A 27,930-nucleotide genomic window follows, 5' to 3' on the forward strand; every position below is an offset into this window, starting at 1 on the left:
CGACCCAATGTTTGTTGACCTAGTTGGTGTAGACCTAATGACAGTATCCCATTTAGCTGGGGTTACCAAGTCTTCAATCTGTGTTTCTACCAAAGAGAAATAATATAAACTTTTCTTTTACTGGTTAGATTGCATACACTTTTCTGGAGAAAATGTCAGCCTTTGAAGACCTTTTGGTATTGTTCACTTTTTTATTACATAAGTGCTGTATTGCAAAACTGACAAAACGTTAACCTGAAAAAAGGCTTTGAGAATGTACGGTTTGAAGAGTTCTCCTTTCTGAGTTTGGCCACAAGATGGCACTGTTGCTATAAATACATGTTTGAGACGCTGTTTTTAAGCGCTTTTCCTGTGAAATAAGTATGGGAAATTAATGTTTGGACAGATGCACAATGAGCTTCTCTTAATGGCATAGTGCAGTAACATGGATCACTTCCATTTCTTAAGAAAAGCTCATCTAGATGGAATATGTTTTGTTTTATTTTATTTATTCTTTTCATATCATAAAAAATAAATATGCGTTTATTGCTTATTTATATGCATTGTTTCCTTGCAATGCATTAATAACAATAGGAATTTTAATATGTCTCGATCACAACTGTAATAAAAAGTAAGGGGACTATTTCAGTCACAACTGCATATGCATTGGAGAAATCATTTCTTTATTCTTTCTGTACATGATTTTTTAAATTGGGAACTTTTACAAAACTTAACAGTATTAATGAACTTGATTTAACATTCCCTAATTAAGTATATTATGTTTAAATAAATAAAATTGTGTTAATTACTGATGGCAGTATTGGGGGTTTAAAACACTTGGAATCTGTCAGTGAGCCTGTTATTAGGTTTGGCTTTTGTAATTTTGGACTCCATAAACTATATGATGCTTATTTCATTAATTAAAGACCAGAGAAGTTAAATATGAGGTAGTGGTTATACACCCAGCACCTTTCCAAACCTGCGCAGTTCCTTTTTCCTACCTGGGGTGTCACTCCGAGGATAACTACTACTTTTTGGACAGGGATTATACATGTTAGAACTATATATTGTAAACAAGGTTTAGAAACACAACTGTGGTCGAGTGCCCTGATATACATTAAGCTTCAGGATTGTATTGTCAGAGAATACTCCAAGCGGAGACTGCATATAAAATCCTGATCAACAATATATATTGTCTGTTGGAGCTCCAGGAGTTGTCGTCATAGCCAACATATAATGGTCTTCTCTTTTGCAGATTGTGGTCCCAATTTTGGGCAACCAGAAGAATCATCAAAATTGGCCTCAAGTTGTGTCCCAGGATGTAATACGGAATGTGGACAACTTGAAAAGTAATGTCTTTGTCATGGTGGGTCAGGTCCGTGGGAAGACATTGCTCCCTCTACCGTCAGGTTCAGAGAAAGTGGAGTACATCAGCTATGACCGTGAGAAGTAAGCAATGGCACCTGTGTCCCCTCATATGCAAGGGGACATTACTATTCATTTGTTCTGGGAAGGTTTTATGTTGATCATCTATATATCATTCAAAAATTAATTTCACCCTGGGTGATTGATATTGGTGGCAGCGGGGACCCTGCATTGGCAAGTGATGGGGAGGTGCAAGGCATTCTGCTCTTGTTAACGATCTGCTCCCGGGTCTGTACATGCACAAACGATGAAGGGGTCATTAAAGACCCTGCTGGAGTATGTATCGGCTGTCACATACAGCATATATGCAGGGCATTAAAATGAGCAATGTAGCTCAGAAGGGCTACACTGAGCGATATTGCCCAGTGTATACAGGCCTTAAACCTAAAAAGTTCACACTCAAATAGAATACAATTGACTCTGATAGACAGGTTTAATCTGCTTATTGCTGAGTTGAATTGGCTGTAAGAGAGCAGCAGTTTGTGTATGCATCTAGTCATTATGTCGACATGCATTGTGTCTGCCACTAAAGGTCGACATGGGCCTAGGTCGACACCTCGGAAGGTCAACATGGGCTTAGGTCGTCAAGGTCATTAGTTCGACATGTAGAAGGTCAACAGTCAAAAGGCCGACATTGGGGTTTTTCTCTTTTTTTTTTTTTGAGCCGACCATCCACTAGGGCAGGGCTGGGCAACACCGGCCCTCCAGATGTTAATGAACTACACATCCCAGGATACTTTGCATTAGTTTTGCTATGTGGCCATGCTGAAACTGATGCAAGGCATCCTGGGATGTGTAGTTCATTAACATCTGGAGGGCCGGTGTTGCCCAGCCCTGCACTAGGGCGTGGTGGAAGAATAAAATAGTGTGCAGATCATAGTGAGCCACTGTGCTCAAAACATGGCGTGCGCAGGGAGCCATGAGAGGGGATGTGGTGCACCGATACAATGTCCATGTTGACTGTGTCGACATTCAGGACCCAAAGTGAAAAACCCAATGTTGACCTTTTGACTGGCGACCTTCCCCATGTTGACATAATGCTTTTGTAGACCTAATGACCCTTTTGACCTAAGCCCATGTTGACCTTCTGAGATGTTGACCTTCAGTAGTCGATCCAATGCATGTCGACCTTGGTGCTGTCGACCCTATGACCCATACGCTGTGTATGTGTTGGTGGAGAGAAGGTTAACAACTCTTGCCGCAGCTGCAGGGACACACTACTTGCCATCTATTAATCATCAGCTTAGAAAAGACATTACTAATGCTGAGCAATAGAAATATTTATCACATTTTACAGTGGCTAATTGGAACTATTGTGTTACTGTGCAATCTGGTTTATGGAGGTATTGATTAGCGTTTTATGTTGATTCTGTTTTTATTCAGTTATATGACTCTGTTAGAAATGTGGTTTATTGATACGTTAGAAATCAAATAACAAAGGAACATTAAAAAGTTGAATTGTTGCCAGTAGCAGCTGAATTCTGTTTGGATAGACTGATAATATTAAGAAATGCTCCCCGGGCCTCATTATGTCAACCCTTTCATCTGTGTCTGTATGTGCTGGGTACACAGGGAATGGAAGTGGTTGAAGTGAAGGTTGATGTTCTCATGTGCAACTCTCTGCATGCATGTATAATTAGCCCTTGTCTCAAAACCATAATATTTGTTTTATTTATTTTAACTAGTTTCACATTTCTCTGCCTCGTGATACATTGTCACAGTTTGGTAGGGAATAGTTTCAGTATAACTTCCATAGGTATATATGGCTCCTGATCTTTGAGTGGAACTTCCGAACCATAACCTAAGCGTTTCTTGGATTACCTATCCTGTCCAGGACTAGAAATTTTTAACCAGTATTCAAAGTTTTTTGGGGGTAGTATATAGCTGCAATATATACTTAGCATTAATAGGCAGGACCTGTATATTGTTTTACATTTTTAAATCAATCTACTTTTTTTGCATTGGTGCAGTGAATTGACTATAGCAGATGAGGGTGAAAAATCAATTACTGTGTTCTACTGAAATTCCTTGTGCCATAGATGATAGTGTTAAAGGTTGATGTGGTGAAATATATTACCGGATGGTCACAACATAGTGTAAAATAACTATAAAATATCTTATTAGTTAGCTGTAGTAGATTACTGACTGACATTAATACCTTATATTGCTTGATAGCCAATGACAATCAATCGTTTCCCAACACCGGATAATGGACAAAACCTGGAGGTCAGATATATTGGTTACATCACAGATTCAACCACTTTGTCTGAACAACAGTTTTGTCAGTTTTATGGTGTTTGAGAGCAAATGGTTCAGTGATATTTGTTCTCATCCATTACCAGATTTTCAGTCCAACTGGTAGATGATCTGCCAGATAATTTTATAGTGTATGCCCAGCATCAAAGTTTATCTGCAGTGTATTTGTAAGGAAAGTACAATTATTCAAATGCACACAGTATCACATATTCTTTAAGGGAATTTAATATAACATTTCTTGTAGAAGGTACTGATGTTCACTTGTAAATGTGTTAGAGAAGGCGGGGCTGCAAGTCACACAGGTATTTGGGAAGCGCCAGAGTGAGAGTTATGTCGTGGGGGAACAAAATCTTGCAAAAGAACAGATTAGTGATATGTACAGTAGGTCCTGTAAAACTGATACTGATCGTATCAAAAGCACATTGGGCATGAAATAAATGTTATACATCCAACTTGTTTCCCTAGCAGCGACCATTTAGACAAGACAGTCATCCATGCTATTGAATCTGCAATCATTCAGTGGAGCCATCAGGTGCGAGGAGTACTGAAGAGAGAATCATCTGCGCAGCTTTTACATGGAAAGAACCCAAACCCCATTGTGGAGCTTGAGTTTTGGAAAAACAGGTACAGTAATTATGAATCCTAACTGATCAGACACCATTTGGCCGCAGGACTGACATGACATGTGCACATACACACAAATACACTTATACAATCACATTCAAATATTGTAAACTAAAGGCCCCCATACACTGCGGCGACTTCTCCCCAAGGAGAAGTCGTCTGTGATCCTTCGCTTAAAATGCCTGGCACCTTCCTTTTGCATGCAATTTATATCCCATGCAATCCCAGCAAGCCTTCCAGTGCCTGGCTACACAAGCAATCCAAGACATACTTCCATTATGGATACTATTTTATGGAATGGTCATTGCTTATATAAACACATATACTGTAATAATAACAAATGCTGCATGAACTGTAGTTGTATACACTATTTTATTTGCATGTGTACGGTAATGTCTTGTTTAATCTACATAGATACATCATTTTGTTCTACAGGTGGACACCTGGTATTATGGTGAACAACCGTTCTTTTAATAAATAGCAATTATATTGATTGTATTATTCCTTGGATTCAAAAATATACACACCTGTTTACATTAGCTTAGGCCCCATTCACCTTTCTTTGCTGATACTTTGTATTGGGTTTGCGGTCTGGTAGCATTCCTCATATGTTAGGAGTCTGCTGCTGTTTTCTTTATTATTTGGCTTCTAAACACTAATACAACTAATTAAAATTTCCTAGCACGGGCCCCTGATTTTGATTGTATTACATCTTATACAATCGCATTGCATTGCATCGCATGCAATATAGCGGTATGCGATGCGATCCGATTTTTTTATTGTACAAGCACCCTTCGCTGCGCTCGCCACACTTCGGGCTCGGTGGCTCGCTGCGCTCGCCACACTATATAACATCAACTCCACGCCGACGTGGATAGTGGGGGTATGAAAAGGTTGGAGGACGCATACCGCCGCCCCTTGTGGGCTCACTGCGCTCGCCACACTTCGGGCTGGCGTTGGCAAGGGGGTGCATTTAACACTGTAAGCACCCATCAGGGTGCTTGTACAATTAAAAATCGCATCACATGCCATTTGCTGGCATGCAATGCTATGCGATATTTCATTGTACAAGCACTCCTGTTAATTTAGCATGAATATCGCATACCACTAAGTATGCTATGCCATGGGCGCCGTGCTAGGAAACAAGTACCAAAATGTCTTATATACTGTATACAGCGCTTGATTTTTTTTTGTGATTGCATTCAATAAACAAATACCATACAATTTTGACACCATGGCAACTGCATTTATTTTATGAACTTTCAATGAAGGCTGCAGTACTCTGCAATATCCACATATTTTGTTATAATGGACTTATTTTGATGTACACTGCAAAAGTCTTGTTTTTGCATCATCACACCTGGATGGTCGGTATAGTGTATATCAAGTTAGACATTTAGGTCCTGATTCAGCTTGACTCGGTAAGCAGCATAAATCGCTGCTTACCGAGTGCGGAAACGCCGAACGCCCGCCACCCCTCGCCCCGCCAAATCCCCTCGGTACCATGCAAGGGAATGTGTTTGCGGGGGCGGCGACACAGTGTTTTTGGGAAGCAGTCCAGATATAGCAGGCGTGTCTGGACTGTTCTGGGGCAAGGCCCGAACACGGGTGGCATTACATCCTGCCCAAATTGTTTCATAAACAAGCTATGCAGGTTACCTATCCAACTGAAGGTAGCACACATCTAAAGTTATTCTGATAAGTTACTATATGGCAAGAATACAGAACAGCGGGTGGTTTGTGTGTTGTTTTATTATATCATTATTTTAATTTATTATTTTTTCACTTTTCAGATATGCTGACCTGGAATGTATATATAATCAACTAAAAACAAATAAAGTACGCAGGATGGCAGAGCTGCTAGATAAAATGCAAAGCAGCTATTTCCCAGCATTCAAAGCATTGTTCAGGGATGTTGTAGCAGGTATGGAGTCCTCTAGACTCAAAGCAGATTCCAAGTCCTATTACTATAAAATGTATGGTTGATTCAGATAAAGGGTGAGATTTAATAGGATGAGAGATTCAGAAAGTTAGAGATTTGGTAAGAAATCCCCAGGTTTTTTAAAGCGGCAATCATTTACACTGCAAAACCAGTTGACTTTGCATTGTAAATGATTGCCGCTTTAAAAAAACTGGAGATTTCTTACCAAATCTCTCACTTTCTGAATCTCTCATCCTATTAAATATCACCAAAAGTGTTTTATGCTGGATACACAGCCTGCGGATGCTGCTATATAACTATCGGCAGTGCCGCGGGAGAACGTTATTGACGATATCAGTCAGAGACGTCAACAAGCTGCATGTACAAACGACAGGGGTCGGCCACGCAACATCATTAACAATATTGACTAGACACACTGGACAATATATACGCAATATCATCAATGATATCGTCCATATCGTTGACGATATATATAGCGCCCAGTGTCTACCCAGCTTTACTTCTGATGTACATTCCCTGTCATGTAATCTTCTACTAGCACTTCCTCTCTCTCTCTTATGATAGAAATTAAGTAAAGAGATCTTCAGATTGGATGCCTATTATTATTATCATTATTATTATTGTTACCTTTTCGTTTATATGTTAGGCGCCACCTCGGTTCTCTAATGTATATAAATTCTCATAGCTACATAATTAATTTCTGCATCTAGCATAATTCTATAGAGAAGATAAAGGCTAATGGGCCTTCTCATTGGAGCTCACTATTTATAGGGGATATTGGTGAATACATTGAGGAGAGAGTAAAGATTAGAGTTAGGAGCAGAGGCGTTGCTCCCAGAGGCAATGGAGACAGGCTGCCTCCAGGCTTAAAGCTCAGAAGAGGCACCTGTAGGTATCCAAGTGTGAACGTTGCTCTTCCAACATATCTGTACAGCGTTCCTGCTGCTGCTTCAGAGTTAATTGGCTCTGTCCCAGGAGCCCTGCTAACACCTGCAATAGAGAACTGGAGGGCACCCACCTGGTACAGCTCAGCCTGTGCTGCAGCAAGGTATGGTACACCCGCAATTGCTGCTGGACTGTGAGATGGGACTCGCTGTTGGATGCTATTTCTGCAGGTAAAATCACAGCATAGTTGGAGCACTGCCAAATTACTACAAGGTCTGGTCCCTGTTTTTTTATATGGGGGCACCAAACTCCGACTTGCCTACGGGGAACTAGAATAAATGAATACCCCTGATTAGGAGGGGATATTATAAGAAGCAAACAGTTAAGTGAATTCTCAAGGCTAAGAAGCTGAAAGTCTAGTGGAGCAAGGAATGGCATTCTAGAGGTGAGAAGAAGCATGGATGAAATCCTGAAAATCATTATGCCTTCCAGTCAGGACTCACCTCTATACCAAAATGTTTCAATTCAGAAGCACGATTTGCAATATTGACCAGGTCTGTGAAGGAGGAAGGGGGCCTTGTAAACCCTTAATTTTCTTTTTTTAATGATAGTGTCTTACTATAATTAATTTACCTAAAAGGAAAGCAACAATCATGAGACTTGGGGCATGGTAGAGGGGCACCAAAATGTGATGAAGCCTGCGAAAATTGTTTACAGTAATTTATACATTGTGCCCATAGTATTTATGGCAGTATCTGTTTTCTAAAGCTGCCAGGTCATGTTCCAAGTAATACTATTAGGTTAAGTTTTTTTTTTTATGTGGAGCTGGTGACGCCATCTTGCCTGACATCTGCTGACCCCTGCTTAACCAATTCCAGTACAGATCTCTTGCACATGACTTCAATATTCTATCAGCCAGGACACCCGATATAAGTTTCTTCTTGCCCATTGCTCATTGCCAGTACAACTTCTGCTGTATCCAGCCTGCTAAGAACCAGTCTGCAGTATCCAGAATTTGACTCCACAATCATATAATGCTGTGTGTTTTCTCTAGTACTAGCCAGCCAAACTGAACAATATCCATAGATTCGTATGCATTGTCTATGCTTTAAGATTCAGGGTGAGATGTATTAAGTCTTGAAAAGTGATAAACCACCAATCAGCTACTACCTGTCATTTTTCAATCACAGCCTGTGACATGGCAGTTAGGAACTGATTGGCTGGTGGTTTATCACTCTCCATTTTATCACTTTTGAAGCTTAGTACATCTGGTCCTCATTGAGCCATACTGAATAACATCAAGGGTGGTAGTCAATTGTTATCTCCGCACTAAAATGATGGTAGATAGTATGGCGATATTCAATTAATTTTGTTTGCGCCTATCACACTCGTTATGGTCAAGGTTAGCCACTCACTTACACATTTCAGCTCACTACCCCTGGGGATAGCGAGCTGAAATGCTGGTGAAAAACAATTGAATGCTGCCCTTTGGGTCCTCAGTAAAACTGTGCAACTTAATAATCAGAAAGTCCACCCAGAGCCATTAAAAGTCGATTGTGGAATCCTGGTTGCACCTGCAGCTGGTCTGTTCTTCTTGGTACGTCACATACTTTAGTCTATCAGAGATCATCTCAGTGCTAGTCTCCATCTGTTCTCCAGCATGTTCCTGTGGTACTTCACCAAGCACTTCAGTCTGCATTTGGTGACAGACCTCCAGAGTACTCTTTAGTGGTAAGCACTGCTCAGAGGCTCCTGCCATCTACACTATTAATGGCTGAAACAGTCAGGTGTTCCAGGTTCCATTCACTATCACTTTACAGGAGTCTCTGACAGTACTATATTTACCACAAAGACTATTGCAAATAGTTCCACTGGCACTGTCCACTGTTCCCTGAGTTGGTCATATTTGCCATTCCTGTTGGCAATCTGAGACTTTCCATTGTGCCTTATCCGTGAGCTATATTCAGTTCCATTTACCATCTAGGTCCAGAATCATTACTAAGGGCCATACTCTCCATTGGGGCCGGATGGACTCTGATGATTAAGTATTCAACTTACCATGAGTTGCGACGGATGATACTTATAACCGGAGCAATTTAGCTTTGCTCTGGAGCAAGGACAGTGTTCTTAGTGGGAATGTTCATTTATATTTCAAGGAATAAGTATACAGCAAAGAAACCACCACAACAGTTACCCAATACAATATTGATTTATTATACTCAACTTCGGGAGTATAATAAGTAAAGCAGTCAGTGATCACATCCAGGGGGACTCTTCTGTAATTTTTGACACCTATGTGCTTAGGGAGGGGGTCAATTCATCAAACGTAAATTAATCATAGGTTCATGGGTTGCAGGACGGGGCCAATGAACTGCCCTCCTCACTGAGCTTATATACACACTTGTAGGTGTTGGCTCCCAAAACAGTAGCATCATGAAAGATAATAACATACATAGGTGCAATACAGCATTACAGTAGCCCCTAAAGAAATAAATATATAGTAAGTTTAATTTATATAGCGCACTTTCTCCAAAGGCACATATATATATATATATATATATATATATATATATATATATATATATATATAATACTTAAAGGATGTAACCACAATAAAAAGCATACCATGTTTAGTACCCCTTACACGGCAGCTGCGTCGAAAAACAGCTGTGCCCATGGTCAGTAACGCTGGTCCTTTAAAAGCGGCATTATCTTCCATCCCCATTGCCAGCTTTTCACATGTATGACTGAGGTCATGGATAAGCAATCTGCTGGTCACACAATGTGGAGGCAACGGAGAGATAAACTTGGATCTTTTTTCGCATCTGCAGAACTCCTTCCTGTAGGAAGACACTGACTCTGAGAACCAGTGCCATCTGCCAATGGCATTTGTTCTCACAGGCAAACTCTGAAAAAGTTCTCAGAGTTAGCTGACTATAATGATGAATGGCCCATTACATAAAAATGTGGAAATTGGTGTTTCCATATGTGTAAACGGCCATTTTAGTGATGATGAATAGTTCACCATACCTCATAGATTCCTCCACACGGCCTCCAGACATATTTCAACCTTGGGCTCTGCTATGAAGCCAGGCAAATCAGACATTGACACATGCCATCTGAAAATGGTATTTGCTGCCAGGATCAAACTATTCTAGATCTTGTTAAATTTGACAGTTTATATGCGTTCATAGAAACCTATGGGTGCTGCTTTTGTGAGCAGTAACTGAAATACCATGGCAAATATTAGTCTGCTATTCCTGCTGATACAGCTGTTTTCTGCCTATATCCCGCAAATTTTATTTCAGAAATATGCCCCTTTATCTGATATCCTGCACTTTTTTCAGAACATCTTATTCAATTATATCTATGCAGCACTGGCTGTAGTTAACTTTGTCTACCACTAAATACATAACGACCTGGGGGCAACACTGTATTTGCTTCCAGTCTTGATAAGTATAAGTTTTGGCATTTGTTTTGGTAATAGCCGGGAAGCTCCTGAAAATAGATAGATAATGCCCTGGAGGTACCATGTATTCCAACTTCAGGACAAATATTTCCCGACTCCCAATTCTTCACCCATTTACCAACCCTCCATTATGTAATGGTACCAAAACACTCTACTTCTCCGCTCTGAGAACTCTGCTTCATTTTAGTAGATCTAATAAATACTGGCTTACACTCCTTTAGAAGACCTCAAAACCCCCTGGCAATGCAAATGCCTCCTGGATCATATATGTTCCATCTGTGGTTTCCCATGTTCTGTGATGTTCTTCTGTTACAGCCCCCCCCCCCCCCAGCCTATCTTTAAAATATGATAAAGCGATATACTGTATTAACAATTATTTTCCCTTTAGACAGATTTCCTAGGAAGCAACATTAGCCACCTCTATATTCCTATAAGTTCAAGGCTGATTCATTGTAAATATTTTGTTTTGAAAGATAAACCTTACCAAACATTGAAAAACTTATGGTAAATTTCCATATATCCTGTATTTCTACCTAATACCCCTTTCACATTGCACCTAATTACCGGGTTCATGACGGTTTCTTGCCAGTTCAACCCGGTAAGTGATGCGCTGTGAAAGGGGTTACCTGGTCCTGCAAACCAGTAACAACACGGCAATACTAACTGATAAAAAAGAAGGGTTTATACCAGTTCGTTGCCGTGTTGCTTTGCGGTGTGTACAAGTTAATTGGGTCGAGCAACCCTAATCCTGTTCACGCTATGGAGAGGCCTCCTCCCCCGACCCAGCTCTGCCACTTTGCCCCGCCCCCACGTGATGTCAGCGAACCGGCAATATTGCTGGTTTGCTGAGGGGATGTGAACAGACCAAAATGCAGGGTCGCATCGGGACTGAACCATTTCAAAGTCCCGGTGGGACCTTGCTCTTTGGGATGTGAAAGGGGTATTAGATTCTCAAATGCAATCCACATTAGTAAACTTGGAGCAGTTTAGATGAGTTTAGCTTGGTTATTAACGCTTCATTTTCTTTCTACACCTTCACTAATCTTACATTTATGTGGCTGCTATGCAGAGAGCAGTTAATTCCTCTAACAGCTCCTCTACCTCCCTTTCATCCCTGTCCTTACCAGATGAACTATTCATCTTGTTTATGTATTGATGTTCCATAACCGTTAATTCTAAAAAGCTCCTATTAAAATTAAGTATTTTATTTTGTCAATTACAGCCTGATATATTGCGCTGTTTTGTTCTTTGTATTGTTCAAAATTCATAAATGGATTGGACAAAAAAAAAAGGTTCTGAAAATATTAGTTCCCTAAGAATAGATAAATAGACCTTTGTTACTGGAGATATGGAGAAATCATATATAAAATTCTATAGTCTGTGAACACCAATGGCCAAATGTAATAGCATCTGAGCCCGGGGTCCTGTGGGGTGCCTGCTGAACTCAGAGGTTTTTTTAAAGGGGCAGTCATTTACAAGACAAAACCCTGTCTTGTAAATGACTGCCCCAGAAACAAGTTGATATTGTACTGTATAATAATGTTACACTGTATCACATGTATTATTATTATTATTATTAATAATATAATAATAATGTTATTTATATAGCACCTTTCTCCCAATAGGACTCAAAGTGCTTTACATTTTCCTTTACAGCACACAAAACAAGCATAACAATGGATATTGGTGAAATGCTTGAGAGAACAGGAAAGTCTTGAGTCTAAAATTTTAAGGGTTCAATGGACAATGTACCACTGTGACTGGCAGCAGTCTTGGGTGGCAATTGGAATGTGAATAAAGCATCTGGACTAAAAGGCTTACATCCCGCAGAGAGTTTTTTTTCTTATTATTGCTAAACCGTTATTTCACATTTTTAAGCATTACCTGCATTCTGGTATGGAGGATTCAGTCAATTTACCGACAGTGAAAATACCCAAAATTCATTTAGCAGACATGGTCAAAATACCAACATTTAAAATATCAACATGTCAAAAACTTCGACATGGGTTTTTCATATATTTTCCATTGAAACAGATTTGTACTTACTTTGCGGACTAAGTGGGTATAGCGCCCGAGGCACCGTATCTGAAGCCGTGAGCCATGCAAGGCGATGCGGCATACTTATACGGTGTCCATGTTGACCTATGTTGACATAGGTACAAATAAAACATGTTGACATTTTAACAGTGTTGTTTTTTTTTTTTTTTTACCATGTTGGCAGTGTGAACATGTCGGTATTTTGACCGTCGGTATTTTGAGTTGGGAAATAATACTGAGCCCTGGTATGGTACTGATGGATTAATAAAAAGATAGAATTATTATATGGTACCAATTTTCAAATGAGTGCTTAAGGTCACTTTCTGGTATTTTTAGATAAGTATAGTTTTGTCATGGAAAAGTTATTTGAAGATTTGTTAAGGGCTCATATTTAGGAATGTTTTCTAGGAAATAATATAGATTAGAGCCAAGCTAAATCTACTTGCATTGTATGGCAAAGTGGAGATGAAATTGGGCATGACATGGTGATGGTTGTAGATCATTTTAGATTTAAGGTGTTTGCACAAGGAGCGATTCTATTTCCATTTGATCGAGTCGCACAGCAAGCAAAACAGATTTGATTTTGACTATATAGTACAGATTTGTACTATAAAGTCTATTTGCCCATTTGATCCTGAGGTACTTGTTTCCTAGCACGGCGCCCACGATATTCAGTCGTATGGCATTGTATTCAATTTAAAATTGTATACCATTGTATATGGCATACAATCAGAGGCAGAACTCTGGGAGGCAATGGAGTCATCTGCCGCCGGGCTCCTGCTCCCAAGGTGGGCACCTCTCCTCTCCGTGGAAGTTTAAATCAGTTATGCAAAAGCCAACAATATTGCTTCTGTGGCTGAGTTCTGAAATATATATGTGTTATCTATCTATCTAGCTAGCTGAACAGAAATATATATTTTATATAAGGTTATATAGGGTTGTATGTGTGTGGAGGGGGCACCAATATATATCTTGCCTCCGGGCAACTGGAACGAACTTACGCCACTGCATACAATGGCATACAATGCAATGTGATGCAATTTTAAATTAACCCTAATGGGTTTTTTCAATGCTAAATGGTCGATATACGATATACGATTTTTTATTGTATAAGCACCTTAATAGGTGCTTACAATGTTAAATGCACCCCCACGCCACTATCAACGCCAACCTGAAGCGTGGCGAGCGCAGCGGTACGCGTCCTCTGACCTTTTCATACCCCCACTATCCATGTCGGCGTGGAGTTGATTTTATATAGTGTGGCGAGCGCAGCGAGGGTACGCTCATTACTTCACATGTATTCCGCATCCCCTCACGGGGCTCGCTGCGCTCGCCACACTATATAAAAACAACTCCTCGCCGACGTGGATAGTGGGGGTATGAAAAGGTCAGAGGATGCGTACCACCGCTGCCGTTAATAGTACGGGTGGCGTTGCTTTTAACATTGTAGGCACCTATTACGGTGCTTATACAATTTTTTCTTATAGGGGGCACATTTAACATTGAAAACACCCATTAGGGTGCTTATACAATTTAAAATCATATACCATTGTATATGCCATACAATGGCATACAATTCAATGGTATACAATTTAAAACTGTATAACATCGGCTAACATTGCCGTGCTAGGAAACAAGTACCGATCCTGATCTATTAAGGATCAAATCGGCATTGAATGCGGCTGTACATGTGTGATTCAGATTAACTTTTTATTCAATTTAGAATATATAGTCGAAATCAAATAGAAAGTGACCCTGAATCCCATTGTGTTAGACTTGGATACAGAACTAAAGATAAATCCAGATAGAATACTGACTAAAACAGTGTTCAGAGAGAGTGTCTACTGGATTCATAGGCTGCATTTTCTTGAGTATTGTTTCAGCAGAGAAAAAAGGCTTCTTCATATATGTTAATCTGTAATTCAATCATCCCTATATTTTGCTTCATTCCAGCCTTGTCAGAAGCTCAGGATATTAATCTTTACCTGAAGCCTCTTCAGCCCCACTTTGATGAAATAGAGAGTGTTGAATTCAATGAGGTGAAGCCCTTAATTGCTCCTCTGCTGCATATACTCTGCTTGGTGTGGTCTCGCTCCAAATACTACAACACCCCCACACGGATTATAGTCCTGATGCAGGAAATCTGCAACCTCTTCATCCAACAGGTAAGTTAGCTGCTGCACTCAGCAATGTTCAAAGAAAAGGCTGTGGTCAGATGAGGGACAGACCAACAATGTCAGTCCCACATTAGAGGCTATGGGCGAGATGTACTAAGCCTTGAAAAGTGAGAAAATGGAGAGTGATGAACCAACAACCAATCAGCTCCTACCTGTCATTTTGCAAACACAGCCTGTGACATGGTAGTTAAGAGCTGGTTTATCACTCTCCATTTCATCACTTTTCAAACTTGGTATATGTGGCCCTGTTTGATTACATGCTAGTGGCCTTCAATACACAAATTGTAGCAAAGTCAAGACACTTTGCCAGCAGCACCTGCTGCCTTGTCTTCTGGATGTCCTCAATAGCAAAATAAGTCTGAGCACTTGCGACATGGCTAGGGCAAGGGGAAGAACAAGAGAGTAGAGGACCCTGTCTATAAGTGCTCAATAAAGATCAAAGATGACCCCAAGGAAATGTGCGGTTTTATACCATTAATACTATGTAAGCATGTTTTAGGTAATACACTTTGACATGTTCAACATTTTCTAATTCTCTTTATTATCGGCACAGGCACAAAACTACTTAAACCCAGAAGACCTGATGAAGGGGGAAGCTGAAGAATGTGTGGCCCGAGTGCGGGAAGTCCTCTCCACCTTACAGTTTCTCATACACACATTTGAGCTAAGTAGGGAAAAACTGCCAAGCTATTTCAAGAATGGGGCAGAAGTGAAAACTTGGGACTTCCCACCTGTGCTCATCTTTGCAAGATTGGAATCCTTTATAAAGAGACTGCAAGCCATAGAGGTCAGTAGTGCAGGCCGGCGGATGACATTTTTCTCTGCTCGGCTCAAATTTAATAGTATTGTAATTAACAAGATGAGAGCTAATGGTTACATATGATTTTGCCTTGTGAAAATCATTCATACTGGTTAATACAACTTAAGGCAACATACACACTTGGAGATGTCCACTGATGCTGATATGAACAGCAACTTGCCGGCATTGGCAAGTGCATACACACTTGCCAATGCTGGTGCGCAACAAAGGACGATGGGAGGGGGGAAACGGGGGCAGCATGGCTGTCATTAACGATCCGCTCCCTTAGCTGTGCATGCACAGGCAACGCGGGAGCACGCATCGGCTGTCGTGTACAGTGTACACACTGGCCAATAAATTGAGCTATATCGCTCAAAAAGGCTAAAATTAGCGATATCATTCATTTTACCACCCAGTGTGTGCGGAGCTTTACAATAACACCTAATACTAGCAATAATACTTTTTTTCTGAAACTGCCTGTCAAGACCTTACAAACTAGATTCCCCGTAGGTCAGACCTGGACAACCTGTTGCTCTTCAGCTGTTGCGAAAGTCCTAGCATGCCTTGCCACAGGTTTGCTATTAGAGAATGCTAAAACTGTGGCAATGCATGCTGGGATGTGTACTTTTACAACAGTTGGAGAGCCACAGGTTTGCCAGGCCTGCACTAGGTCAATGGGAGTTATTTTGGTTCACTCTTTCTGACTTAATCCTTCTTAGATGGACAAAACCATGTGCACTGCAGGTGGGGCAGATGTAACTTGTGCAGAGAGAAATAGATTTGGGTGGGGTTTTACTTCAAAGTGAGATCTATATATATTTGTAAAAATAAAGCAGTCTGCATTTTCCCTGCACAGAAACAAAATAACTCACCCAAATCTAATTCTCTCCGCACATTTTACATCTGGCCCCCTGCAGTGCACATGGTTTTGTCCATCTAAGAAGGATTTTGTCAGAAAGAGTGAACCAAAATAACCCCCATTGTTTCAAAATCACGGTCGTCAAGACGCATTCAAAGGTTTATGTGATATCCATTCCTGAATACAGATGTTAAATCAAAATAACTGAGGTACTAATTAAGTTAACTTTGTGCAAGAATGTCTGTCTTGAGTACCGTCAGGGCCAGATTAATAATGGGGTGGATGCAGCTGCATCTCCAGGCCTCCACATTAAAAATAGGCCCAATGAATCCGGTCATTGTCCTAAATGTAAAAGACTCAAATTCACCTGTATGAATGATTTGTGGGATTGTCCGAAAAGCCGTTGATTTTGGTATAAGGTGCTACACTGAAACTTAGGCTTAGCAAGGGCCCTTTGGCTCTTGATGTATGGAAGTTAGGTGTTGGGGAAAGGAGAACTCTATGCTTACCTTTCTTGACTCTGGACCATTTCTTCTTCATTTATTTTATTTTATTTTAATTGTATGGTTTATTTTATGTATAGACTATGGTTTATTTATGTTTCTCTTCTTTGCTGCCATCCCCTTGGTCTTTTGATGCCCTAATATTGCTGTGTGACATTTATGTTGCATTGTTGCAGATTGTTTATTGTTGTTCCTATTATTAGATTTATTGTTGCCCTATATATCTGTATAACATAGCTATTTCTCCTTTTTTGATGGCTGTACCGTAATATATTTTATGAATAATAGATAAAAAAATAATGTCCCCTCATCTTGACAGTATGATGATAACATGCTGCCTAGCTGGCCACACGGTCTACCATAAATCCTAAGCTAAAATTGTATTTCTAGTTTTCCCACAAAATTCGGCAGTTTTTCTATTTATATGTAATATGGGAGTCAGTTTGTCCTATAGTGTAGAGTGTACACACACACACACACACACACACACACACACACACATACAGCGTGTACTGACAATACTCACATGGCACTAGTCACCACTTCACCACTCCTAAGGCCCCTATAGGCTCTTGAAAAAAAATGTCAGCCCTAGGCAAATGTGGCCCTTCATGGCTGAGGACCATGGCTGAGAACCTCTGCCCTACCGCCATACTTAAAAGTTCATACTGCAAATGACATTTGTGAACCACTTCTAATTGTAAGGGCAAATGAAAAAACAATGTAGCACAACATAAAGACAAACTTGATCAATATGTTATATATCGGATTGTGCGTTCAGTGCCCCTTATGTGAGTTCTGTTGGCTGTCCTTGTATATGCACAAATATTTACGCTGCCACCGTATGCATATGTTAGTAAAGGCTTTTATTAACCTATTAGTTAAAACCTGTCAAAATGGCGACATCTGCTATGTACTTTCACTTTGAGCTGTGAGAATTTTTTTTAACTTTTACTTTAAACTGTGACAGTCGAGTGCCTCTAGTGGTCATTGGGGATACTTCACCTCATAGAGGTGAAGAGTAGTTAACCTTTTCTATATAGAGTTTACCCTGTCAACGTATACTTATTTGTGCATGTACAAGGACAGCCAACAGCACTCGCACAAGGGGCAATGAGTGCATTTCCAGCCCAAACCTTTATATTATTATTGCATACGAGGAGAACAACCTTGGGAATTAGCAGCACGCCCCACAAAAATAGAGGTACACTCAGTGCGCAGGAGACCGACACTTTTGTAAGTTGATCAATTTATGGTTTATTTATTAAAGAAACATTTTGATATTTACGTTTGGTCACCCTTTAATTTCAAGAAGAAATAAACAGAATATAGGGGCTGAGTTAGATCAGATCACTCGGCTGCGAATTCGCATTCCGGGCGATTATCGATAGACTGCGCATGCATACAGGCCGTAGCACAGTGGCGTAACTATAGCTCCGCAGCCCCCGCGGTGGCGGGGGGGCGCAGAGAAATTGGGGGCGCCGCCGGGGGGGCTGCGGGGCTATAGTTACCTGTGGTCTGCGTCTCTCCCGGCTCTCTGCCGGGACCTGCCTGACGTCACGGTCCCGGCCGGCTCCTGCTGCAATGAAAACTGACAATTAGAAAATGGCTGCCCCCATACTGCAGACAGTTTTCTGTCTGCAGTATGGGGCAGCCATTTTCTAAGAGTCAGTTTTCATTGTAGCAGCAGGAGCCGGCCGGGACCGTGACGTCAGGCAGGTCCCGGCAGAACAGGTATGGGTAAGAAGGGGGGGGGGGGGCAGGTTAGGTGTGTGTGTGTGTGTGTGTGGGGGGGGGGGGGCAGGTTAGGTGTGTGTGTGAGGGGGGGGGGGGCGCTGAAAAAACGTGCGGCGGGGGGGCGCGAAATAGTTAGTTACGCCCCTGCCGTAGCACGCATGTGCGAGACCATCCTGCGATGGAAGCTTGCTACTTTTTTTAACCTTTGCCCATTCTCAAGGTGATTGACATGAATCCTGGTTTGGGGGGTAGTAACCAGCCATTTTCAGGAAGTGTCAGGGAAAATGCAGGTGTTTGAAGGGAGGATGTGTGATGTCAGCTCCGGCCATGATCAGCCTGATTCCATCGCGGCCGACTATTACACACATATTGCACACCCTGGAAAAATCATTCAATGGTGAGCGACTTGCGAATGGATTTGAAGGTGAATCTCCAATCTAGCTACTTTTCACAAGCTGTGCTAAGCCAGCTGGCCTGTATACCTGATCGCTAGGCTCTGAAAATTAGCAGTCATACGATCATGGCCGAATCAGGTCCATAGTTAGCATTTTGTCTGAAGCAATACTTTGCATTCGCTTTTCAAGAATCACAGCAGAGAATAAAATGAAATAAGATTAAAGTCCTCTCTGCATGTAACCCTGTCACTGCCAGAGCCACTCATGTGTGTCTTCGATGCTGAATTAATGCACCTTAAATCCAGTCTGCTGCAGAGACATAATTACATTCCAAAGAGGGATATTTTTGTTGCTGTGAAGCAATAAAGTAGGATTACAAATGATCCCTCAGCACGGTGTCTTACTTTCACGAATTAGAGGAAGATGCTGTAGAAACCCATTTTTAAAGTTTTTACTCTGGCATTTAACAGCAATTTCCAATAATTAAACTATTAAGCAGTGTAGTGGCTAGTGTTCACATCTTGTGTGTCAGCATCTAGCAGTAGAGATAATAAGCAACAGTAGTTGTCTTATAGATTCATTTGCAGTGGAGCTGTGCTTCACTGATGTTCCAAAAAGGATAACGTTACTACTGTACTTTAAATACATATGTATGAAAGTGTGGAGAGTGACAGAGAACCAATTAATCTGCTCTTAATTGTCACTTTATGAGCCGTGTTTAAAAAATGACAGCTAGGTGTGGATTGATTGATACTTTATCTCTGAGAAACTTTAATAAATATGCCCATTTGACATCTGACTTTGAATTTAAATATGGTTTTAGCCAGGGGTTAAAGTGAGGGGGAACTTGGTGGAACTGAGTTCCACCACCTGTAATGTTAGGGGGAACTGAGTTCCACCCGAACCACAGCAATGGACAGTAGTTCCAACAGAAAAGCCGGTTCCAGCAGCTTCCTTTCTGGCATGGCGTATGTGATGTCATCCTGTCACCACTGCACAGGTGAATATCAGAGGAGAGGTAGCTGCTGGACAGAAAGGGGCAAATATGTGTCTTATGTCAGATATATGAAACGGGCACTTATTGCAGACATTTTTTGCTATGGGTACTACTGCTGTGGGCATTATGTGTATAATCAATACTACTGTAGGCATTATGTGCAAGGGATACTACTGTGTGCATACATGTAGAAGAGACACTTATGTGTCATAATGTGAATAAGGAGCACTACTTTGTGCTGTAACATGAATCAGGGTCACTATATGTGGTGTAATGTGAATATGATTGTGCTACTGTGTTGCATAATTTGAATTGTGAGTACTATTTTGAGATCACTGTCCCTTTATAAAGTATCAGAGGTATGGCATAAAGTTCATAGATTGCATGGGGTGCCAAAAGCCCTGGCAGTACCCGGGGCTCCGCCTAATTGGGGGGGGGGGGTCCGTGGCAGGGTAAATGAGTTCCACCACCTCTCTGGCACCACTTTAAGCCCTGGTTTTAGCCTTTGTATTCAGATGCAGACAATGCTAAATATAGATGAAATTCAGCAGCTATTTTTGAAGGTGTAAAGCAGCAAAGTAGCAACAACTGCAACTTGGAATCAGTACTCTAATGTAGGCATGTTCAAACTATGGCCCTCCAGCTGTTGTGAAACTACAAGTTCCATCATGCCATGCCACAGTTTTGCTATTAGGGAATGATAAAACCATGGCAAGGCATGCTGGGATGTGTAGCTTCACAACAGCTGGAGGGCCATAGTTTGGACATGCCTGCTTCTAAGCAGGAATCTTCTTTAAAATTGTAATTAGGTATTCTTGAGAACACTTTTTTTAATATTGCTTTAGAATTTAATGTTGCAGAAGCATTTATTTAAGCATTGCTTTCATGCTTTTTAAATTAGGTCCTTGATATCTTGCGTCTTAGATTTAATGAACTGTAAGTTTAAATTTCAATCATTAATGCTTTTTAGAAGATTCCTTTATTAAGTGTTTTATATTTGCCTGCCTATGTTTTCCTTCCTTACTGTAGCAGTAGTAGGGCTGCAGTGCACAGGCTGCACTTGTAGTTAAACTAATGGACATTAACAGGAACATTCTGCTCCCTCGGATGCACGGCAGTTGAATACAAAACTTTATCGATCTTGTTTCGGTCTTTTGTAACCCTTTACAGCCACTGTATGGCAATGTGTTGTTGGTTTGAGCAATAGTGACAAGTTTTTTTCTACATTTTAAGATGTTCTTTCATAAAGCAGATTGGTTTTCATGTACTGTATTAATATTATACTTTAAATGATCTGAATAGAAGGGGGTTTGTTTGCAAGAGGCAAACGATAAGACAAATGTGCCTTTTTGGGCGCACTCTTTATCTCCTATATATTTGGCTACATCTGTCACTCAAAGTGGGTGTCTGTGTCTATAACGCTCTGTTCCTGGACTTTCCTCTAAATGTGTGATTGCCTTCATCTGTGCTGAACACCTTTCTGAGAAATTAACCTGTTTAAAACAGGTGATGGCAATCATACATTAAGGGGAAGTCTAGAAACAGAGCATTGTGTCCCTCCTGGAGAGGGTCATGTTGGGAGGTATGTGACAGAGAACCAGCCCAGTGAGCCCACAGACAGTGCCAGACACCCACTGCCTTCCCATGTTGCCCAGCACTGCTACTCCACAGCCACCAGGTGAGCGCCCCCCTCCCGCGATTTGAAACCCCCCCCCCCCGCGCGCCCCCCCCTCCCGCGATTTGCGGCAAAAATACCCGCTCCCCCGCGACCCCCCCTACCGCGATTCGCAGCAAAAACACCCCCGCGACCCCCCCTCCCGCGATTCGCTGCAAAAAGAACCCCCCCACGACCCCTCCCGCAATTCGCGGCATAACCACCACCCCGCGACCCCCCCTCCCGCGAATCGCGGCAAACCCTCCCCCGTGACCCCCCCCCGATTCGCGGCAAAAAGGTCCCCCGCGACCCCCCCTTGCACGATTGGCGGCACCCCCCCTGCGACCCCCCTCCCGCGATTCGCGGCACCCCCCCCCCCCCGCAATTCGCAGCAGCCCCAGGATTAAATGGCACATGCAAAACACTGACATGGCTATGGTCGACAATGAAAAAGGTTGACATGAGTTTTTGAAGATTTATTTTTAATTTTTTTAATTTTTTCATATTCATTGTCATGTGTCGACATGGACACCAATGAAGTGGCACACTTATTTCAACATTTACATGTGTTGACCTTTCTGTGTTGATTTTTTCTTGTGGCGATTCGCGTCACACCCCCCGCAACCCCCCCTCCCGCGATTCGCGGCACCCCCCGTGACCCCCCACCTCCCGCAATTCGCGGCAACCCCCCACCGGAACCCCTGTGAACCCCGCCCTCCCGCGATTCGCGGCACCCACCCCCGCGACCCCCCCTCCCGCAATTCGCGGCACCCCCCCATGATTCGCGGCAGCTCCAGAATTAAATTGCACATGGAAAACACTGACATGGCTATGGTTGACAATGAAAAAGGTTGACATGAGTTTTTGAAGTTTTTTTGTCATTTTTTTAATATTTTCATATTCATTCTCATGTGTCGACATGGACACCAATGAAGTGCCACACTTATGTCAACATTTACATGTGTTGACCTTTCTGTGTTGATTTTTTTCTTGTGGCGATTCGCGTCACACCCCCCGCAACCCCCCCTCCGGCGATTCGCGGCACCCCGGCACCCCCCCGCGACCCCCCCCTCCCGCAATTCGCGGCAACCCCCCACCGGAACCCCCATGAACCCCGCTCTCCCGCGATTCGCGGCACCCACCCCCCGCAACCCCCCCCTCCCGCAAATTGCGGCACCCCCCGCGATTCGCGGCAGCCCCAGGATTAAATGGCACATGCAAAACACTGGCACGGCTATGGTCGACAATGAAAAAGGTTGACTTGAGTTTTTGAAGATTTATTTCATTTTTTGAATGTTTTCATATTCATTGTCATGTGTCAACATGGACACCAATGAAGTGGCACAGTTATGTCAACATTTACATGTGTTGACCTTTCTGTGTTGAGTTTTTCTTGTGGCGATTCGCGTCACACCCCCCCACCCCCCCCCCCGCAACCCCCACTCCCGCGATTCACGGCACACACACACACCCCCGCGATTCTCGGCACCCCACCCCGTGACCCCCCCTCCCGTGATTCACGGCACATCCCCCGCGACCCCCCCTACCATGATTCGCCGCAACCCCCGCCCCCGTAACCCCCCTCCCGCGATTTGCGGCAACCCACCCCGCGACCCCCCTCCCGCGATTCTCTGCAATCCCTCCCCTCCCGCGATTCGCAGCATCCACCCCCCCACAACCCCCCCCTCCTGCAATTTGCGGCACCCCCCGCGACCCCCCCTCCTGCAATTCGCGGCACCCTCCGCGACCCCCCCTCCCGCGATTCGCGGACACCTAAGTTGCAATACAGGGCATCTTTCATACAATTCTAACCATATTTCTCATATACAAACGTTCACAAATTAAGGGGGCGCAGCCCCTTACGACGGTGTGAAGAGCGCCCGTAGGGCGCGATGAATCACCTAGTTTATATGATTTGATTATTTACTTAAAACATAACTTTTAATGGACTTCTTAATGTAAAATATACGGAGCATTCATTGATTGTTGATCAATCATTTAACACATTATGATTAGACTGTCAATCAAACAACACACAACACAAAAACAAAACAAAGACATACATACATAGATACACATGATTTCTTATTTGTCTTAATGTGTGATAACCTTTATTTGTGATGTTTCACAATTTTATTTATTCACTCATGTGCCCTATCTATTTCAATTGCCTCAGCAAATAACATTACTTAACATTACTCGGCTTCGCCAGTTTGCCCAGGTAATCCCACACAGTTGTTAGATGTAATCTGGTTTCAATATTTGTTTTTAGTGCTCTATATAGGGGATAGTTGTGTCCCAATCTGATAGATAACAGTCGTCAGCAAAGTCCCACGTGAAAAGTGCTAATACAACAGGTGGCTCCTGTGTATCTGCTGTTCGATCACCATGCGTGTGTTACCATTTGGTATGGTAACACAGGCATGGTGATCGAACAGCAGATACACAGGAGCCACCACCAATCTAAGACTACAAGAATTTACAAAAGTAACAATAAGACTCTCCTCCAGTCTCCAAACCTATAAGCGTTCCCTGAAGACTCATCTCTTCAGGCAAGCTTATCAAATACCAGAACCAGTCATAGAACCTTGCGTTCTGGTGGAATCGATGCAATAAAGAATACAGTATCTATCCTTATGTATCAATGCCTATTTCCCTATAGATTGTAAGCTTGCGAGCAGGGCCCTCCTACATGTTGACTGTCTGTAAATACCCTGTTTTGTTGTATCACTGTCTGCTATTGTAAAGCGCAACGGAATATGCTGCGCTATATAAGAAACTGTTAATAAATAAATAAATAAACATATTGGTCCAATAGATGTTCATTTAGAATGTTCTAAAGTCTGTGCGGATCCAAACCCCCCTTCTTTGTACTTTAAATAATCTCTCAGGATTGTTATTTTCAAAGAGTCCAGCTTTTTTAGATTATAGTGTACAACATTAATCTAAAGATATCCTAAAATCAGGCCTACTCAGCTATTCCTGTAGCTCTGACCACTGAACATTCTCTCCCAGATTTTCTCAGGAATATGTGCCTTATGAATGGTTTAAGAATTGACCATGTTATGCAGCAAGTAATATAGGGGAGATTTATCAAAGCTTGGAGGGCTTCTGTCATCTTTCAGGCTATGTCTCAAAATAGCAGGAGCTGATTGGCTGGCACTTTATCTGACTTCATTATAAAGCCCCGTACACACGGGAGCCTGTGCTGAGTGTCATGTTTAACACACCTGTGAAGTCTGCTGAGCGATCTCTGCAGGCCAGTGTTCTCTGGTGAGACGATAGCCATGTGCGGGATCGCACATCACCGTCGCCAGGGATCATACACACGGAGCAATATGCACTTAATTTCTAAGTGTTCTAGTCAGTTCAATTAGAAATAACCCTCATAATAGCCCCATGTTTATGCCCCTTAACTCTATCTGAGCTTTGATAAAAATCTCCCTAAATTTCACCATTTAGTTTTGTTCAGATTGATAAACGTGTTTTGCCCTCTCAGGATTTATTAGTGACTGCCCTGGACATGATGAAACTCGATAAAATAGAGTTTGGAGGTGTTAAAGGAAAAGTTTTGACACAAACTGTGGCTGAGATGTACCAAGAGTTCCAGGATATCTATAAAGTGTTCTCCGAGAGAACGTACAACTGCCTGGACATAGGGAATAAGGTAAGGAACACCTTTTATTTCCTATTATGTTTAAAATAGCTGCTGTACCTGGTCAACTCGGCACACTTTTACCCATAGCACTGTCACAACCAAGTGAAGATTTTTCCCCTTGACATTGTAAAATCTCAACAAAAAATTAACAGGTAAGGAGTGCAGGGTACCCATTCCCACTGAAAGTGTGAGCTGATGTAGGGTGAAACCAATACAGAATAGGATAGCAAAAACTAGTCTTGTCCATGTTCGTGTAACAGATCATCATTGCAATGTAATTTTTATGTCCGTTCCTGTGAGTAAAGTAGTAATTTAGATGTTTATATCTGTTAATGAGACAGGAATATGCTGCTCTAAGTGAATTTATGCACTGCTGTCAGTGAGGCAGGGACGCACTGCTGTCAGTGAGGCAGGGACGCGCTGCTGTCAGTGAGGCAGGGACGCGCTGCTGTCAGTTAGCTGTATTCAATGAGAATTATTCTCCGTGCATGGCGAGAGATTTTTTCTTTCGCCATGCACTCGCCCTGTTCCGGAGGGCTCGCTGCCACTCCTGCTCCCACTATTCAATGTGGTTAAGACTCGCCGCCACTCGCGGCGAGTCTTAATCCCTGCAGCGGACGAGCGTCCGCAGCAGGGAGCTGGCAGGGAGCCGGGGGACGGTGGCAGCCAGGGAGATTAAAGTCTCCCTGGCTGCCCCAGAACATATGTGGAAGGGAGGTGGGCTCCCCGGGACCCAGGCAGCACAAGTTGCCCCCCCTATAGCCAGCGGGGGACCCAGTATTCACTGCACCCGATCGTGCATATGTAGTGATCGGGTGCAGTGAATATATGAATATCTAATGAGCGGCTCAAGAGCTCCGGCCCCCTGCTGGCTGCTCTATGTAAAAAAATAATAATAAATTTAAAAAAAATATATATATTTTTTTAAATGAAATATATATTCATGTGCTATAAGCACATGAATAAAAATAACATGCCCCTTCACAGAAAAAAAATCCTGATTTTTTTACACTAAAATTTAAAAAAAAACCTTTTAGTTTAAAAGTTCACATTCCAGTTCTCCATTAAAAGATGGAGAATTGCTACACGGAGAGAAACGGCGAAAATCACTTAAAAAGACGGCGAAAATATCACATTGAATAGGTGGTTCACTTTTGGAGAGCAAAATGCTCCTTCCAAATGCGAAAATAGCACAAACTCGCCATAAAACACGGCAAATTTTTCTCATTGAATACTGCCCAGTGAGGCAGGGACATGCTGCTGTCAGTGAGGAAGGACGCGCTGCTGCCAGTGAGGCAGGGACGTGCTGCTGCCAGTGAGGCAGGGACGCGCTGCTGTCAGTGAGGCAAGGACGCACTGCTGTCAGTGAGGCGGGAATGTGCTTCTTTTCTGTGAGTAGTATCTCTCTGAATGATGTTAGTGTTTACAAATGGGGAGTGATACAGCCGTGGCTCTTTGGTGAGGTTTTGGAGACAGTTGGAAGTAGCTGAGGTGTGAGATCCTTGGGAAATAATCATGGTTGTGTGATCTTATTGTCCAATCATGTTGTTCCAGAGCTTATCTTAATCAGATGAAAAAAACAGACTTCCTCTTTTGTAACCTGTATAGATATGGAGCAGCAGCACCTTACCTAGATGGTGGTGGTGATGAGGGGGGGGGGGGGGGGTTCTAATTGGTGGGTGGAGTCTAAATCCAAAGTGCAGATTGCATCTAGGGGTCCAGTCCATATACTCCCAAATGGTTAGACAAAACAATGTGATGGATGGCCACACCCCCAATGGAGACTGGTCACACTGATTAAAACCAAGTGTAACTCAGGCTTGAAGCCAGCCAGTAACCTATGTAATTCATGACTGTACCGAAGTAAATGGATTGTATAAAGTAAACCTATGTGTGTTGATGGTCAAATATTTATTTGACTTATCTTTATCTACAATTTCTATTTGTATATAAGCTTGTGCAAAATCTATTTTTGTAACAGTCTCCTCTGTTTGCAAAGTTTTTGGTCAATACTGACTCTATGGGCCATATTCAATTGATATATCATGCCCGATCTTCTGTCTAAAGCAACCGGAGATTGTGAGGTGATATTCAATTAATGTTTATTTTTGTGCTGTTTGTGTTTATTAAGGTCGGATTTAGCCGTACATATCGGCTAAACCCGACCAAGCGGGAGCTCAAATGGGTGATTTTTTTTCAAGCATTTCCGCTACCCACCCCTGGGGGATGCGACCTGAAATGCCAAAACCGGCAGCCGGACGCACCCGAACAGAGCTACATTTGAGCTACAGTCGATACTTCCATCTACCTTTCCTTACTTTCACTGAGTCTATCCCCTTTTTGAATGTGACTTGTGTATCGGTTCACAATTGAATTTGGGGCCTATGAATTGTCTGTATCATGATGGATATTTAAATTTTTATTTAAAATATCCCTGCTATGTACAAAATAAGTTTAGTTGCAGGAACAGCAGTAGCGATAATTTCTGTTCCTGTGAAATACTTCCCTGGCATATTGGAGGAGTTTTACACATT

General features: G+C 42.2%; 1 protein-coding gene across 2 annotated transcripts in view; it reads left to right on the top strand.

The window, feature by feature from the left end:
- The window catches only part of DNAH9 (dynein axonemal heavy chain 9), a 367,658-nt gene that overhangs the window by 23,784 nt on the left and 315,944 nt on the right, over nt 1–27,930 (top strand). For both annotated transcript variants that reach the window (XM_083148325.1, XM_083148326.1), the window contains exons 3-8: nt 1,235–1,428; nt 4,126–4,284; nt 6,078–6,208; nt 14,571–14,782; nt 15,348–15,581; nt 25,238–25,405. In XM_083148325.1, the coding sequence (XP_083004451.1) occupies nt 1,235–1,428; nt 4,126–4,284; nt 6,078–6,208; nt 14,571–14,782; nt 15,348–15,581; nt 25,238–25,405 (1,098 nt within the window). The remainder of the gene's footprint in view (nt 1–1,234; nt 1,429–4,125; nt 4,285–6,077; nt 6,209–14,570; nt 14,783–15,347; nt 15,582–25,237; nt 25,406–27,930) is intronic.

The sequence above is a fragment of the Crinia signifera genome, chromosome 6, assembly GCF_055691185.1.
Source record: "Crinia signifera chromosome 6, ASM5569118v1, whole genome shotgun sequence".
In the NCBI taxonomy this organism is placed as follows: Eukaryota; Metazoa; Chordata; class Amphibia; order Anura; family Myobatrachidae; genus Crinia; species Crinia signifera.